The sequence below is a fragment of the Cavia porcellus genome, unplaced genomic scaffold (assembly GCF_034190915.1).
Source record: "Cavia porcellus strain 051 isolate PalLab524CR breed Dunkin Hartley unplaced genomic scaffold, mCavPor4.1 scaffold_33, whole genome shotgun sequence".
NCBI lineage: Eukaryota > Metazoa > Chordata > Mammalia > Rodentia > Caviidae > Cavia > Cavia porcellus.
The window spans coordinates 17024277-17039988 of NW_026947516.1; the positions used below are offsets into that span (position 1 = coordinate 17024277).

The window sequence follows — 15712 nt, forward strand, 5'->3', positions numbered from 1 at the left end:
AAGAAATGACAAGCCCCGCCCAAGAGAACACAGATGGAAGAACTGAGGAAATCAGAAAAGAAAGAGAAGCATCTGAAGAAGAATTTAAGCATAACTTAGAATACATGAAACAGATCCAAAGAGAATATCAGGAAACTCAGAACTCCATTGAATATTGGCAAAATGCCTTGACAGAAACTAAAGACAACCTTCTGAAACTTGAAGAGAGATTTAGGGCTTATGAACGTGAAAGAAAAAGCCTCTTAAAAATAACAAGGAACCAGAAAGAAGCAATTCTAAAACTGGAAGATGATAAAAAGATACATAACCTAAGAATAAAGAATGTGAGTGAGGAAGCAGGAACATCCAAAAATGAAATACAAAAAATATTCACAGAGATATTAAAGCAAAATTTCCCACGTATAGCAAAAAGAAATGATATCCAGATAAAAGAAGCATACAGAACGCCAGCTACCTACAACCAAAACAGATCTACACCTAGGCATATAATAATCGAGATCCCAGAAATCCAGCAAAAAAACAGAATATTAAAAGCAGCCAGAGAAAGGATGCAGGTTACCTATAACGGGAAATCTATCAAAATAACAGCAGACTTATCAACACAAACTCTTAAGTCAAGAAGGGAGTGGGGAGAAATATTCCAAGTCCTGAAGGAAAAAAATATGCAACCTAAGTTCATATATCCGTCAAAACTCTCTCTAAAAATTAATGAAGAAATAAGATACTTTCAAGACAAGGAGGAACTGTGGGAGTTCGTGGCCACCAATCCAACCCTACAGAGAACGCTGAAGGACATTACAGAGAAAGAGAGGAAGAGATATCAGGATTACAGCTACAGTGGCAGAGAAGCCTCAGTGAACGGGGCAGACCATGGAATGAGGGAATAAGGTGGACAAATTATAGCAGAAAAGTGGAGTAGCAGACATGAGGCAGAGACAGTAAGCTAGTCTTTAGTAGAGACAGCTCTGAAAAAAAAGCAGAGGTCATTGCTAATGGTGTATAACGATTTAAAAGACACAGTAGTCCTAGTGACATATTTAGATTGAATTAAATTTGTTCTGGTCTGTCCACTCATATCAGATTTGAGGACACAGACCTCTAGAACCAAAAATAGCAGGTTATACCACGGCAACTATCCTTACTTTCCTATTGACTTAGGCTGAAATTCTGTATTACTTACATTGTCTTACTATAACTGATCTTAATTGTATCTGAATCATAAGACTATTGGTTGGCCTTGACTGATCCTATTTGAAATCGGTATGCGTATTAGAATCAACCCTAAAAGTAGAGGAAACTACTCTGAGCATGACAAGATGTAAAGGATATCCATACTGGTATGAATCAGTAACAGCTCTCAAATACTACAATGCAGTCAAAGATAAGTTTTTATAAAAATAGGTGATAGTATGTTTAACTATAATAAGCCAGTGTTGTCGACAAATCTATTGAAAATAACAAGAGAAAACATAGTAGCTACGGAAGATCATTTATATTATAGTTTTATAAGTCCTATCCATTGCATGTTTATCTAGGAAATTGTTTCGTTGTCTTGTTATGACTTGGTTTTCCCTATAATACAGAGAAGATAGGAACAAATACTCTGAGAAAGAGACCTGAAAAACCCGAGGCTTATTTTGTAGCATTATAATATAAATTCTAGCAATCTATTGCTTGCTGATTAAAATGACTCTGGACTGGTTTCTTCAGCTCAACTTCAGCATATGCAGAGATGGGGACGGCTATCACAAAGAGAATGAGAGATGCGATGGTAGTTGGTATTGTCTTCCCTAATTTGGAACTTGAGGACCTAAAAAGACTCCATCATCCTGTAATGATTTGATTAGTTCTATAATATGCAATAAGTATAGAAAGTGGGTGAAGTTAGGGACAACTATTTGTAAGAAGCTAGAGACAGTTAGATAAGGTAGATCTCCAGTGGACTTGCTTTGAAATCTGTATTTCTTTAAATTGTTTTTTATTTTTTTTTTAAATGTTCTGTTCTGTTTTGATATGGTTAACCTTATCCTCTTAGAGATGTAAAACAAATAGGTGGGACTGATAATCATATTACGGAGCTTGTGTTCGGCCATAGAGCAGAATGGTTTGTAGGGTCATTTTTTTTTGAATGTCATTCTATATACTTTAATTCTATAACCTGAACAGCCATTTCGAAGATGACAATTTGTAACTTATCAACTGGCAATTTCTTACCTTTTGTTTGTCTGTAATTTAGAATTATTTCTACCCTTTTTTTTTAATCTCCATGTATTTTTTTTTCGTTTCCTTTTCTTTAAATAAATAAAAAAAAGAAAAATATTATTTTATATTTGGTGACATAAAATAATCTTTTAATGACAGGTTTCTAGTCATTATTACATCTTCTCCCATGGTAGTTAAGGTGGAGTGTTCATTTGATTGGTTTTGAAATCTGCCAGGGGGTATTAATGGAACATATTTATGGATGTGTCTGGGTGGGCCATGGCGTCTCAGCTTTGATGTCTGTGTCGAGTCCTCTGGCCCTTCCCTTCAAGTCCTTCTGCCATCATGCTCCTTCCTTGGAGTTGGTTGACCCAGACTGAATCTCCTGACTTGTGAACTAAATTAAATCTCTCCTTCTTTAAGTAGTGGATGTTGGGCATTATATTTCAACAATGGGAAAGCTGGCTAATATAGAAAACCGGGGTCATTGCTATGAGTGCACCTGACCATGTGGTTTAGAACCCTTTGGAAATGGTTTATGAAAGGGGTTTGGAAATGCAGGACAGAGAAGCCCCAGAATACTATAAACAGAACTTAACACCTGATTCTGGTCAGAGTTCAAAAAGTCAGAATGTTGATAGACGTGCATACAGTAAAGGCCAGGCTCAGGATTTCAGTTGGGAACAAGGACTCCATCAGCAGTTGGACTAGGGGGCATGCGTGTTACACTCCAGTAAAAATATGGCTACATTTTACCCATGCCTTGAAACTTGAGTAAAGGCAGTGGACTAATTAATCTGGCAAAGGAAATTTCAAGACAATTCAACATTCAAGTTGTGCCATAGGGTTAGCTGGCTGCTTTTAGTCACATTTATAGTGAGAATTGGGGACAAAGGGTAGAACAGACAATTTGAAAAAAGAAAAAGATTGGCCGGGGGACAATAGTAAAGTTGAGGGCAAAAGAGATGTGGCTGCTCAAGAGATTAGCACCATTAAAAAGAAACCAAGTACTTTTTACAGGAACAAGAAAAAAGATATGTTGAGGGCATCCCAGGAATCAGCAAGACTTCGTCAAGGGCTTGTTAAAAGGTACAATAATGTTAACTTTCGATTTGATAAGAGAGTTCCTGGGCCCTTGCTCAAGAAGCACCTCCTGGGGAGCAGGTTCCCTGTGTTTCATTTCACTCTACTCAACCGTTCAGGTACTCAGACACACTTCAGTCATGGTCCAATGGCTACTGCTTCAGCTAGCAGCTGACTTGGGCATCATCCACATGAAGCTGGCTTTATCGGTAAGCAGCATGTCAGAGTTTTGGGGCCAGAGGGGCTTCCATCAAGATTTCAAAGGAAGCCCTAGGAGGCCAATCAAAGGCAGTATAGCAAAGGGTGCAGTGGAGATCCCAGGAAGTATAGATGCCATAAAATGGCATGTTTGTTGAAGAAAGCTGAAGGTCATGAGTAGTCAGCCCAGCATCCAGCAAGGCCACGGGGGGGGGGGGGAGGCCACTGAAGCCCTTTAGAACTCAACACTGTGTGCCTCAGGTGCCAGATACAGAGCTAGAGGACGTGATGTTTGCTCTGCTGGGTTTGATCTTGCTTTGGGCCATTTCTTTTCTATCCCATTTTTCTTTTCTTTTGAAATGGGAATGTTTACTCTGTATCATTGTATCTTGTGAACTTCTTAGAAGTTCTTAGAAGTTCACAGCTAGGAGTTTGTTTTGAATAACCGAAAAGACTTGGACTTCTGAAAAATTCTAGACCTGCTGAGACTTTGGAATAGGGATTCCTACATACATGTCGTATACAGGAGAGCTGTATGTCAGGCAGAATTATGAACTTGCTATTGTTTTTATTTGGAAAATAAGTATCATTTAAAGAGATATGTTTGGGGGTGACATTGACAAGGGGTGAGATGTGGTGGTTAGAGCACACTGTCAACTTTATTGGCTTTCAGATTTGTCTGGTGGGTTAGTGGAGCATATTTCTGAGTGGGTCATTGAGCCATGGCCTTGGGGCTATGTCTGTTTCCTCACCTCTTCCACTCTGACACTCTTCCCCACTCTGCTTCTCAGCCTCCATAAACTGAGCAGCTTTGCCCCTCTACGCCCTTCTGCCATGATGTTCCTGCCTTGAAGCTGGCCAACCATGGACTGATCAATAGTGAAACACATTATACCTGTCCTTAAGTTGTGCGTGTCCAATATTGTGTCTCACTAGTGGGAAAGTTGAATAATACATCTTCCCCTACTACCATTTTTCTACTATAGAACTCTAGGAAATGTAGTCTAACACACGAATGGCTTCTGTCTATAATTGTACTACCATATAGCCCAGGTGGAGTGGCTAGGAAAATTTGTTTGAAATTTACTTAGACTATTTTAAGGGCTATATTACGCAAACTCCAACACTCTCCGTATGATCAATAAACGTTGACACAGGCCAGAATATAATTCTTGTGTCAATAAATGTTGACACAGGCCAGAATATAATTCTAAAGATGCTACCGTGCAGGACTGTGCACGGTAGCATCTTTAGCAGCATATCTGGTCTTTACCCACTAGATGGCAGTAGCGTCCCTAGTTGAGACAATAGAAATGCCTATAGAAATTGCCAAGTGACCTGGGTGGGCAAAACTATCCCAGATGAGAACCACTGACATATAGACAGTACTCCACAAAAAAAAAAAAAAAAAAAAAAAAAAAAAAAAAAAAAAAAAAAAAAAATTGGACATTCAGGTTAAAGATGTTAGTAAAACACAACTGCGTTACCTTGAAAGTTCCAAGATGTAAAATATTAACCATTCATTTACAAGTGGAGATTGATCTTGGCCTTGGAATGCCTTCACAATTAAAAGAATAACATAGAGCTTTGATCCCCCTTAATACCCACTCTGTCCTTACATATACAGCGTTTAAGACCAACTAGACTACTCACTGTTTCTACTATACTCACACACCTCCACTTTGCCTCCACTGTCCAAACAGTTCAATGTCACCTTCTCCTTCAGGCCTTTTGAATGGCCAAATTTTCCCTGAAACCTTCCAGGCCCTCTATTTGAACAGACAGCTACTCTCTGTGAGTGTGAAACTCAATTCTTATTCATCTTATCATTTTCTAATTGTCATGCAAACTGAAAGTCCGCTACCTCCACTTCTAAACTCATATGCAAGTACACAGACACAAAATTTATTTATTCCTGTTGAACTCAGGGTCTTCTCACTGAGCTATATGCCCGGACCTTTTATTTACTCATTTTCAATTTTGAGACAGGATCTCACTGAGTTGCTGAGTTGCCCAGGCTGGACTTGCACTTGGAATTCTGCCTCAGTCTCCCAGACTGCTGGGATGACAGGCGTATACCACTAGGCTTGGCTCAAGTTTTTTTTTTTTTTTTTGTCTTTTTCATTTTTATCGGTACCAAGGATCGAACTCACGACCGCCTGCTTGCAAGGCAGGTGCTTATGCCGCTGAGCTAAATCCCCAGCCCCATTGGCTCAAGTTTTTATTTCCTCTGAGTAGGGAACATATTAAGGAAGGAAAGGTGATCCTTTCAATTTGAGGCAGTCTTTAAGCTTGGTAACAGTCTAGGTCCACCTATCCTTCCTAGAAGTAGCTCCTCTAAGTCATCCTCCTTGTCACAAAATGGCATATATATTAGATTCTCTGGTAAACTGGAATAGAACACAAACCAGGACCAGTTTATCTAGAAAGCACATACACACACACAACAGAGAAAAATATTTCCCCTCCTTTGTCACCCTAGAAATAATGATACCTGATCCTTAAGTGTCCTTTCAGAAATAATCCAGGTTTACGCAAGAACCTGTTGTATCTATTATGATGCTATCTATTATGAAGCATCATAATAGATGTTTCTCTAAGCACCATCATCTTCTGTTACTGGATTGAGTGTCTTGTATATTATTTTTTTTTGCATCAAGGTAGTCTGTGGAAGCAATCATTCATTCAGATAGCCCACTTTCTCCATAATAACACTGATAACAAGCCATTTTTTAAAATGTACATTTTGCTTCTTATACAAATCTTATATTATACAACAATAATTCTGTATCTGGCTGGTCACTTTCCAAACACAAGAGACAACCAAAATATACAGTGAATATTCAAATTTTAAAAAATGTATTACAGTAAAGACACATTGTCATTATTCTGCCTCAAAATCCTCTCTTTCATTTTCAACACACTTATCCCATTGTTCTTACTGCTTTCTGAAGCATTCAGGAAGTCATCTCTCATGAATGTCTTTACAAGATATGATAAAAAGTACAGTGAATGCCTCTGCTGAGTGCTACCCAAGGAGAAGGCAGGCTCAGCTTGGGAAAATATGACAGTGTGTCCTTGTCTACTTTATCAGAGTAGCTGGCACTGTGAACTCTCTGGCTCTTCCCCAAAAGCAAAATGACCATAAAAGCTAAAGGTTTTGAATGGATTCAGGACATCAAGGGAGCCCCACTGACACAACTAAAGAGAACTCATGAAAGAGGACTTCCAGAACTGCTTCAGAAAGTGGCAATAATGATGGGATAAGTGTGCTCAAAGAAATGGGGAGTCTTTTGAGGGAGATTAATGGCAATTGTCTGATGACAACTTGTGTCAAGATTGTCTACATTAGGGCACACTATTCTGTGTCACTTTTCTTAAGGGCTGTGCAAGAAGCCATTGTATGGACACCATATTTAAACTACTGGCTCTCAGGCAGTGATTTTCCCCTTCTCCTATCTGCCCACAAGACATCTAACCATGCTTGGAAATATTTTTATTGTGCAAAATAGAGATAGATGTCATTCACAACCAGTGAGTTTGGGCCAGTGACATTGATAAACACTCCACAATGCACAGAACAGCTTTCCCCACAGAGCAAAGAATTATCCATCCAAAATGTCAAGAGTTGCCAAGATTTTAAAAACTCAATTTACACAGCTCATGATTAACAGATATTTCAACAATTTGCAACATCTTTATAAATAATATTGCATAATATTTCAACTTACAGATATATAATTTCCTTATATATAATTTCCAGATATATAATCATTTCTCTATTACTTTGAATATTTTATTTCTTTTTTTTAAATCATACTGGGATAAACATTTGTATGATAAATCTTTGTTCTTTGAGTTGTTTTTCAGTAAGTTATTAGATTTATAGAAAAGGATTACTGTCTAAAATCACATGGAGTTCATATTTCCATCATGAGTGGGATATCTCCCCTGTTACATCTGATTACTGCTTCTATGCAGAAACAAGTGGTTGACTTCTACATAGTTATTTTACATCCAGCCATTCAGGCAAGGTTTCAGTTGATATTCTTAGTATCATGGAGCATAGGGGTGTCTTTAGAGATGGGAGTAGCATTAGCTTCTCTCCTGTAATCTGTTAGTGTCATCTCTAGATCATATGAAATCAACATATATGCTAAAACCCAAGTACTTCATTGGGGCTACAGTTTCAGGACCAGTCCTGAGACCTCCTCCCTCCTCTAGTCATATCACCAAAGCCTGATTCAGCCACCGTGGAGAATCTTTGAACCTTCCAGGACCATGTTAAATTGTGATGGTGCTTCTTTCTCACAATAATAGGAATACGGGTAACATCTCAGTGTTAAATATGACCTAAGATATTCACTCAACAATAGAGTCTTCATGATACTGGTAAAGTGCCATTGCCTGGTTTTCCTAGAATGTTTTTTTCTTTGTAAAAATGGACATTGAATTTATTTATTTTTGTGTTAACAATTGAACTCAGGAACTCACACTTGCCAGGCAGGTGCTTTGCCAGTGAGATATATCAGACACTAAATTTAATCAAGCTTATCTCTTAGTCTTGATTCAGCCCTCTTGGTATGATTTGCTTTTAAATATGGCACAAATCAAGCTAGGAGAACACGCAGTGTGGGCGACAGAAGGTCTGGATCTGGTGGTGGATTTTAGGCATGAATCACTAGAGCCTTCCTTTTCTCTGCAGCATACAATTCAGGTTTAGCCTGCAAATGCTGCTGGCCACCAACCAGGAATTGCGAGTACGGCCTTTATGAAGGGCACACCCTTGTAAATAGGGTGGTTTTGTTTTTCTAGGGAAAATCAAGAACCTGCTGAGGCATGTAGTGAAAATTTAAAAAAGCACTTCTCACTCGGCCTAAGAACATAATGGACAAGGCCATCCTAAAATGTCCCCAGGATACAGGTATGATCGTTTACTCTAAACAGCTCTTTCATAAGACAGCAGTGATCAATCATTTTAGTTTTCCCAGGACTGAGGGGGTACCTGAGGACATAAAGGCTTTTGGTTTAAAATCCTGGAAAGCCTCAAGCTCATAATTTTTTTTTTTTTTTTTTTGTCTTTTTCCTTTTTATCGGTACCGGGGATCAAACTCACGACTGCCTGCTTGTGAGGCAGGTGCTTATGCCACTCAGCTAAATCCTCAGCCCCTCAAGCTCATAATTTAAAGGTGATTTTCTTTTCTTTCTTTCTTTCTTTTTTTTTTTTTTTTTTTTTTTGTCGTTTTTCTTTTTATCCATACCGGGGATCAAACTCACGACTGCCTACTTGCAAGGCAGGCCACTGAGCTAAATCCCCAGCCCAAAGGTGATTTTCTTGAGGGCACAATATATCCTTCTTCCTAGTGTAGGCAAAGGTTTGTTCACCAACAATGTGTGAACTATCAGCTCCTCTTTTTGGTGTTAAAGTAAACTTAGGCAGGGTTTGCCCACTTTTCAGGTTGCTCTTTCTTCCTGATGATTTTTAACTGCTCGAAATAAAGTATGGTATGAGGCCTGACTAGGTGTAGGGTAACTGCAAAATTATTCTACCCATAACTTACTGTTCAGGCCTTTTGAAAACAATCCTTCCCAGAGTCTAAACTCTGGGCAGGAAATCCTGAAAGCATGTCTCCTCCCTTTGTCATGTGACCACCAGCTACAGGTATGCTTTCATCTGCTATTGGCTAGCAAGCTTCTAACACAAAAATACAGAGCTATTCAAACCTAAAAGTTACATTTTTTTTAAAATGACTTGATTATTAGCTCAGTAAAATGAGGCTCTGCTTCTTACTCATAGAATCATAATATTTCTGACTTAAAAAGTCATTTAGACCAACATTTCTCTGTTAATCACTGGATGATGACATTGGAAGGCAGATTCTGATTCAGTAGTTCTGGAGTGGAGGGTGAAGATTCCAGGAAATACTGCTGCTTCATGAATCACACACTGAGGTAATGAAAATCCCATAGAATCACACTGTTCACATTTCTTTGATCACAGTAAGTTTTTGTAAATTAAGCATACATCAAAATTTTACTTATATTTTATACTAATGTGCTAGTACAGCATGACTGCCTTTTTAGTTAGAAAAAAAGCTATGAACTGTAACACAGCACTATTTCCAGAGTCTCTGACCCTGATAACACCACTGTTACATGAATATGCAAGTGAAGCTTGTGGGCATAAGAAACTCATCCTAATCCAAGAAGCACATTCGATTTATTGGTTTGATTTTATGTGTTTAGAAGTCTAAAAAATTTTTTGAAGTATTAGGGATTGAATCCAAGGCCTTCACACTAGGCTGCACCCGTAACCTTTTGTGTGTCTGTTATTTTGTTGGGAGCAGCATCTTGCTAAATCCCTAAATTGCACAAGGTGGGTTCAAAGCTCAGATTTTCCTGTCTCCTCAAAAATGTTAGAATTATAGGTGTACACCACTACATCCAGTTTTAATCTGTCTTGTCATCGTGGCATCTCCTATCACAGAAAACGGCCTGACTTCCTTAACATATGAAGAATTCCTCTCAGCAGTAAGAATAACCACAACAGAAATAAAGTTTGGAAAGCCCTGCCAAACTTCAGTGTAGCTTGAAAAGGATGTACTTACAGTTCTTACACTATTGAAAACAAAGCACAATTGGAAAAAATAAGCTAAAAGCATATCTATGATGAGCAAATATTTTAAAGTGAAAAGAAAATCAACCACACCCAGATAAGAGAAATATAAATTAAAACTATCATGAGGCATTGTTTCTCACTTGCCAAAACGGTAAAAATTTCCAAGGCAAGTAAATACACTGTGTTGGTGGTGGTGAGAGCAAACAGGTACCTGCATACATCACTGTGGTAATGTCGATTGTTATAATCATCATGACAGGTGCTTAATGAGGTCATTTAAGTTTTTCGAAGAACACTGAGAAAATACTAACAGTATAATATTAGGTTAGAAAACATCCAAAACATACATAACATTATACCAGGAGAAAAAAAGTACTGGAAGAAAATATATCAAGGTATAATAAAAACTGCTTGTGGATGGTAACATAAGAGGTGTTCCTAATTTGTCCTTTATACTAGCCAGCATTTTCAAAATTTATGAGCCTTAAGAATTTAGATAATGCTCTGGAGAACAGGTGATAAGAGCATACAGATGGACTTGGCTTTAAAGTACAGTTTTCAAGTTCACATTAAAATGCAGTTGAGCCCTGGCTTACCTACACTCCTAGCGAAAACTGATAGTCATTTCTCATGATTCGAGGTAGTTATGTTCTACAAAGTTGCCGTGATCACTGAATTAGTGAATATGGAACCACTGCTCCTAGAAGAATATGGGACCCAAAGGCTGGGGTTATAAGGGAGGAGGGAGAGAAAATTTAAAAAGCAAGTAGAAGGAAGGAGAAAGAAAAAGAAGAAAGAGAAATAGAAAAGAAAAAAAAAACAAAACAAAACAAAAGAGGAAGGAAGGAAGGGTAAAGAAATATAGGATAAAGCTCCTTTAAGATTCTGGTCTTATTTTGGTTAACATACCAATATATGACTGTCTTCTGTGTATTTCTGTTCAGTGACACCTTGCACAATACATGCTTTTGGGGGCTGGGGATTTAAGGCAGCGGCATAAGCACCTGCCTTGCAAGCAGGCAGTCATTGAGTTCGATCCCTGGTATCGATAAAATTGAAAAAGACAAAAAAAAATACATGCTTTTGATTAATTACCAGCAAACTCAGCCTGACAGAGAACAGCACTAAAAAGCCCTGCAACTTATACCTAAGCAGAGTTAATTGAAAATACACATTTTCTCTGTGAGAAAAGTCACATGAATAGCCTTATTGGGCTCAGAAATATTAGATAGCACTGCTGTACTGCTTGTGAGTCCTTTTAAATCATGAAATTGCCAACAAAAAAAGCTCCCAAATGTAAGAAATGTAACACCAAGACTGTGAAAAGGACACTTGGTTATGTTACGACAGCCAAAGCAAGAAAGCAAAGCATCATCTTGTTCCAGCTGGAATTACAAACATGGGACAATTAAAATTTTTACCAGCTGGGCATGGTGACTCATGCCTGTAATCCCAGCACTCGGGAGGCTGAGGCAGGAAGATTGTTGCAAGTTCAAGACCAGCCTGAGCTACAAAGTGAGCTCAAGGTCAGCCTGAATCGCATAGCAAAATCCTGTCTCAAAAAGACAAAAAAAAAAAAAAAAAAAAAAAAAAAAAAAAAAAAAAAAAAATTGCCACTCTGCAAATGTTCATGCGTTACCAGGAAAACTCCACAAGTACTGACTTGGAGGTCACCACTAAGTTTTCAAAGTAGGTGAATTCATAAACACAGAAACTGCAAATAACGAGGATCAATTATAGCCACAGCCTCAGTTTTAAGGAAAGTCCTTAATCAAAAAGGAAGGGCCAAACATCAATATTTTGCAACTGAACTTTGTCACAGACTTGTTTAAGGTCAAGCATCTCATGATTTTAAAAGCACCTACCTCAGAAGATACTTTCTATAATGGAAATGCAGGCAAGATGATTCATCCTACAGTTTATTGAATATATCCATTGTCTTCAATAATAACCATCTCTGCTCAATATTCAGCCAGTGGTTACTGAGTATCTCCAGCAGAAGCAATTTATACTCAGTCCCCATGGGTGACAGGCGGTGAGGTTGAGGCAATTTGCAATTCTAATGCAACCCAGAGAGACTATAATCAAGGCTACCGTAGTGGTACATCATATGTGAGACTAGTAAAGAGTATAATCCTATTGGGATCCAAGGCAAGAGAAAGTGTTTCCTTTTGGGACTGTCTGGAAAAGTTGACAGAGATAATGATAGCTGAAAGGATCTTAAAGAATATGGTGATAACTGGAGCCATGGAAAAGCATGTCCTGTGAGTTGAGAGGAAACCAGCTCAGGTGTAGGGAAGGCCAACAGTGTGACACTCTGAGGTGTCAACTGTCAGACTAAACGAAGCCACTCAAATCTTGTTTCTAGAAATTTCTTGGTTCATTCTATCTTCATGATGTGGTGGTTAACTCTTTGCTTGTCCATGGCTCACCTCCTTAACTAGACTACATAGGAAGACAAGTGGGGGTCACCCCCTCATTCTTCTGTACTCTGTCACTTTTTCCAACACACAATCCACAACTAACATACAAAAGGTCACCCTACGCCCCTGTGTCTCGCTGGTCTTCAGTAAATATTTGCTCACTTACTGTTGGCTTTATAAACACATTAAGCTTTTAACAGGCCTGGACTGTTTACTGAGAATACAGGTTGTTCTCCTTCACAAATGGCTAAACTTAGTAACAGGAAGCAACTGTGTGGAGAGGGGAATTGCTGAAAGTGCCACAATCGTACGTTACACATTTTATTTCCACGTTTCACTACAATCAAACATTAAGTATTTAACAGAATCTCCAAATTTTGCAACTGAACTTGTAAATACATAGGTATGTCTTTTAAAACTCTCATGTTTAAATTTGATTGTATTTTGCTCCCTTGACTTTATAATTTCTTGGAATTAAACATAAGTATTTATTGGGTTTTTGGATAGTCTTTTGAGGCTTGTAATGTCACACGAGTTTAAACATTCTGACTATTCTTGCATAGAAAAAATTTTCTATACAAAAATTTTGGTTTCTTTTATCTCCAGTAAATTATTTTAAATATAAAGATATTTTAATAAGTCAATTCCTCCTCTTTACTCCAATAGGAATGTCTCCAGTGGCAGAAATTCAAAGACATTAAAAGAGTAAATATTTGAATTTCAGTGTATTTCAGATAAAATAAGTATTACAATTCTATAGTAGATAGCATGTCACTAGAAACATATATATTAGTTTCAGCCTATTATTTATTCATTGCTTCTAAAATTGAATTTTGTATTAGAATTAAGAATCAAATTTTGCACAGCGTGGTGGCACATGCCTCTAATCCCAGCACTCACAAGCTTGAGGCAGAAGGATCACTGTAAGTCTGAGGCCAGCCTAGGTTACATAGTGAGTTCAAAGTTAGTCTGAACTACATAGTGAGAGTCTGCCTCAAAACAAACAACAAAAAAATCATTTTAAAATATACACTTCTGCAGCCACATTATTACACTTACTGTTTCAAAACCTCGATGTGGATGATCAGGAAATCCTCCAGGTCTACCTCCTTTGAATTCATCAAACAGTAAAAATGGATCCAGATTTTTTAACTAAAATAAAAAATAATTCAGTAGTTAGCTATGCCTTTTTTAAGCCATGCTATTAGAGCTATGTTCCTGAGTAAATCTAGAATAACTCGTTGAAAACCCCATAGCCAGTGAGGAAACTTTTGCAATGAAAATTACTTTAGGAAAGAATTCCTTATACATACACATGAAGGCTCACTGATATACTAGAGCTGACATTTTTTGAGAAGAGCCTAGAGTGGACAAACATTCCATGATGATTTAAGATATAAATAATCAAGTGCAAATAAGATCAGTCTGTATCCTGAACAGATTCATAATAGCATGGAAGAATAGACTAGAAAATTGATCACTGCAATGTGAGTATAAGCACGGGGAAGAAAACAACTTTGCATGTATGAGAATGGATGGAATCCTGGGAGGTGTTACCAGGGAGGTGACACTTGAGCTGAGTCTTCAAGTACATGTAAGGAGAAAGAGGAAAAGGAAGAGTATCTAAGACAGAAGAACAGACAGCTTTGGCATGCCTGAAGAAGTCCAAGGGAACTACTCTACTGGGGGAAAAGAGGCGCATGGAATTATGATGAAAGATGGGCAGGAGGACAGAGGTCAAAAGACACTCAGACCTTATCCTGAAGGCGACGGGTCTTAATAGGAGACTGAAATAATCAGAATCTAGAAGATCACTCTATGCAAATAGAAGGGTACCAAGGGATAGAGAGATGCCGGAGGGAGAGAAGAGGAAGGACATAAAGAAAGAATTAAGATGTGTCATGTACATGTACCACCTTCCCATGAGGAATGTAATCATTATGTGTTTCAAAAACATACTAATAAAAATAAAAACAAAAAAGAACAAAACAAAAGAAAGATGATTTGGTAAGGTAATAGAAGAATATTTAGAAGTTCATTTCAGTAGTTTGGTAAGAAGAATTAGGATGTACTATGTATAGATATAAATTCCCTATGACAAATATAATCATTATGTATAACTAAACTATAAAAATAAAATTAATTTAAAAAAAAAGAACTAAAGCAGTGGCAGTAGTAATGGGAAATGGTTCAGTGACTATGAATACAGTTGTACCCATTTAAAAAAAATCTTTTAAAATATCCCATAGTAAGAATTTATAATTTTCTTCATAGAAGTTTTCCATATATGCTTTTACTTGCTTCTAGTTAACATAGTTAATGGTATTATAAACAGCATTTCCAATTACATTTTGAACAGTTTGCTGCTGGGTAGAAATCCAAATAGGTGATTTTGAACACCACTGAGCTTTCATTCATTTTAATAATTCAGTTGTCGCTTCTGTTGGGATTTCTTCACAAGATATTCATATCGCCAGTGTGTTTACCAAGGAGCCTTTCCCCAGTGTGGGCATGGTGGCACCCATTTTTTCTCTGAGCACTCAAGAGGCTGAGGCAGAAGGACAGCCAGTTCTAGAGCGGCCTGGGCTACACAGCGAGTTAAAGGCTGATCTGGACTACATAATAAGACCCTGTCTCAATCCACACTTCCCTCAAAAAAAGTCTTTCCCTAACAGTTCACTTATGTATGTATGTATATATGTATGTATGTATTTTGCTTGTACTAGATTAAAGCTGTGCCAGGTCTGATTCTTCTGTGTTTTCCTGGCCTCAACTGGCCTTTACATATATCCTCACTCATGGGCTCAGCCTAGGAAAGTGGCCACTATGAAGGACAAGCATGGTCAAGGCCAAAGTCAGGAGGACAGCACCACAATCCTGCCCACGGAAGTCATGGGTAATGCAGGTAAAATGGGTGGGCGTGCATCAACCTATCACAAGGATGGAGCCGGTATCTGGGAGCCATCTGCCAACAAAGAGCCATTAGAAAACAAACATTTCTTTTTTTCATTTTCAATTCTTATAATTTCTATTTCTTTTCCTGGTCTTTTTGCAAGCTAGCACCTCTACAAGTGTCAAGTAGAAGTTACAGTGGCAGACATACTTGCCTTGCCACTGACTTTATCCAGCTTGAATTCTGAAGTATCACTGGTAATCAGATTGTTTAATGCAGATGTTGTTTTAATTT

The 15712-nt window shown here is 37.9% G+C and overlaps 1 protein-coding gene across 6 annotated transcripts in view; it reads right to left on the reverse strand.

The window, feature by feature from the left end:
* Positions 1-15712, reverse strand: part of Pir (pirin) — a 114229-nt gene that overhangs the window by 89001 nt on the left and 9516 nt on the right. For 5 of the 6 annotated variants that reach the window (XM_003463032.5, XM_013144868.3, XM_013144869.3 and 2 more), the window contains exon 3: positions 13585-13677. The exons of the other annotated variant lie outside the window; for it this stretch is intronic. In XM_003463032.5, coding sequence (XP_003463080.1) covers positions 13585-13677 — 93 coding nt within the window. The remainder of the gene's footprint in view (positions 1-13584; positions 13678-15712) is intronic. 6 annotated transcript variants of the gene reach the window in all.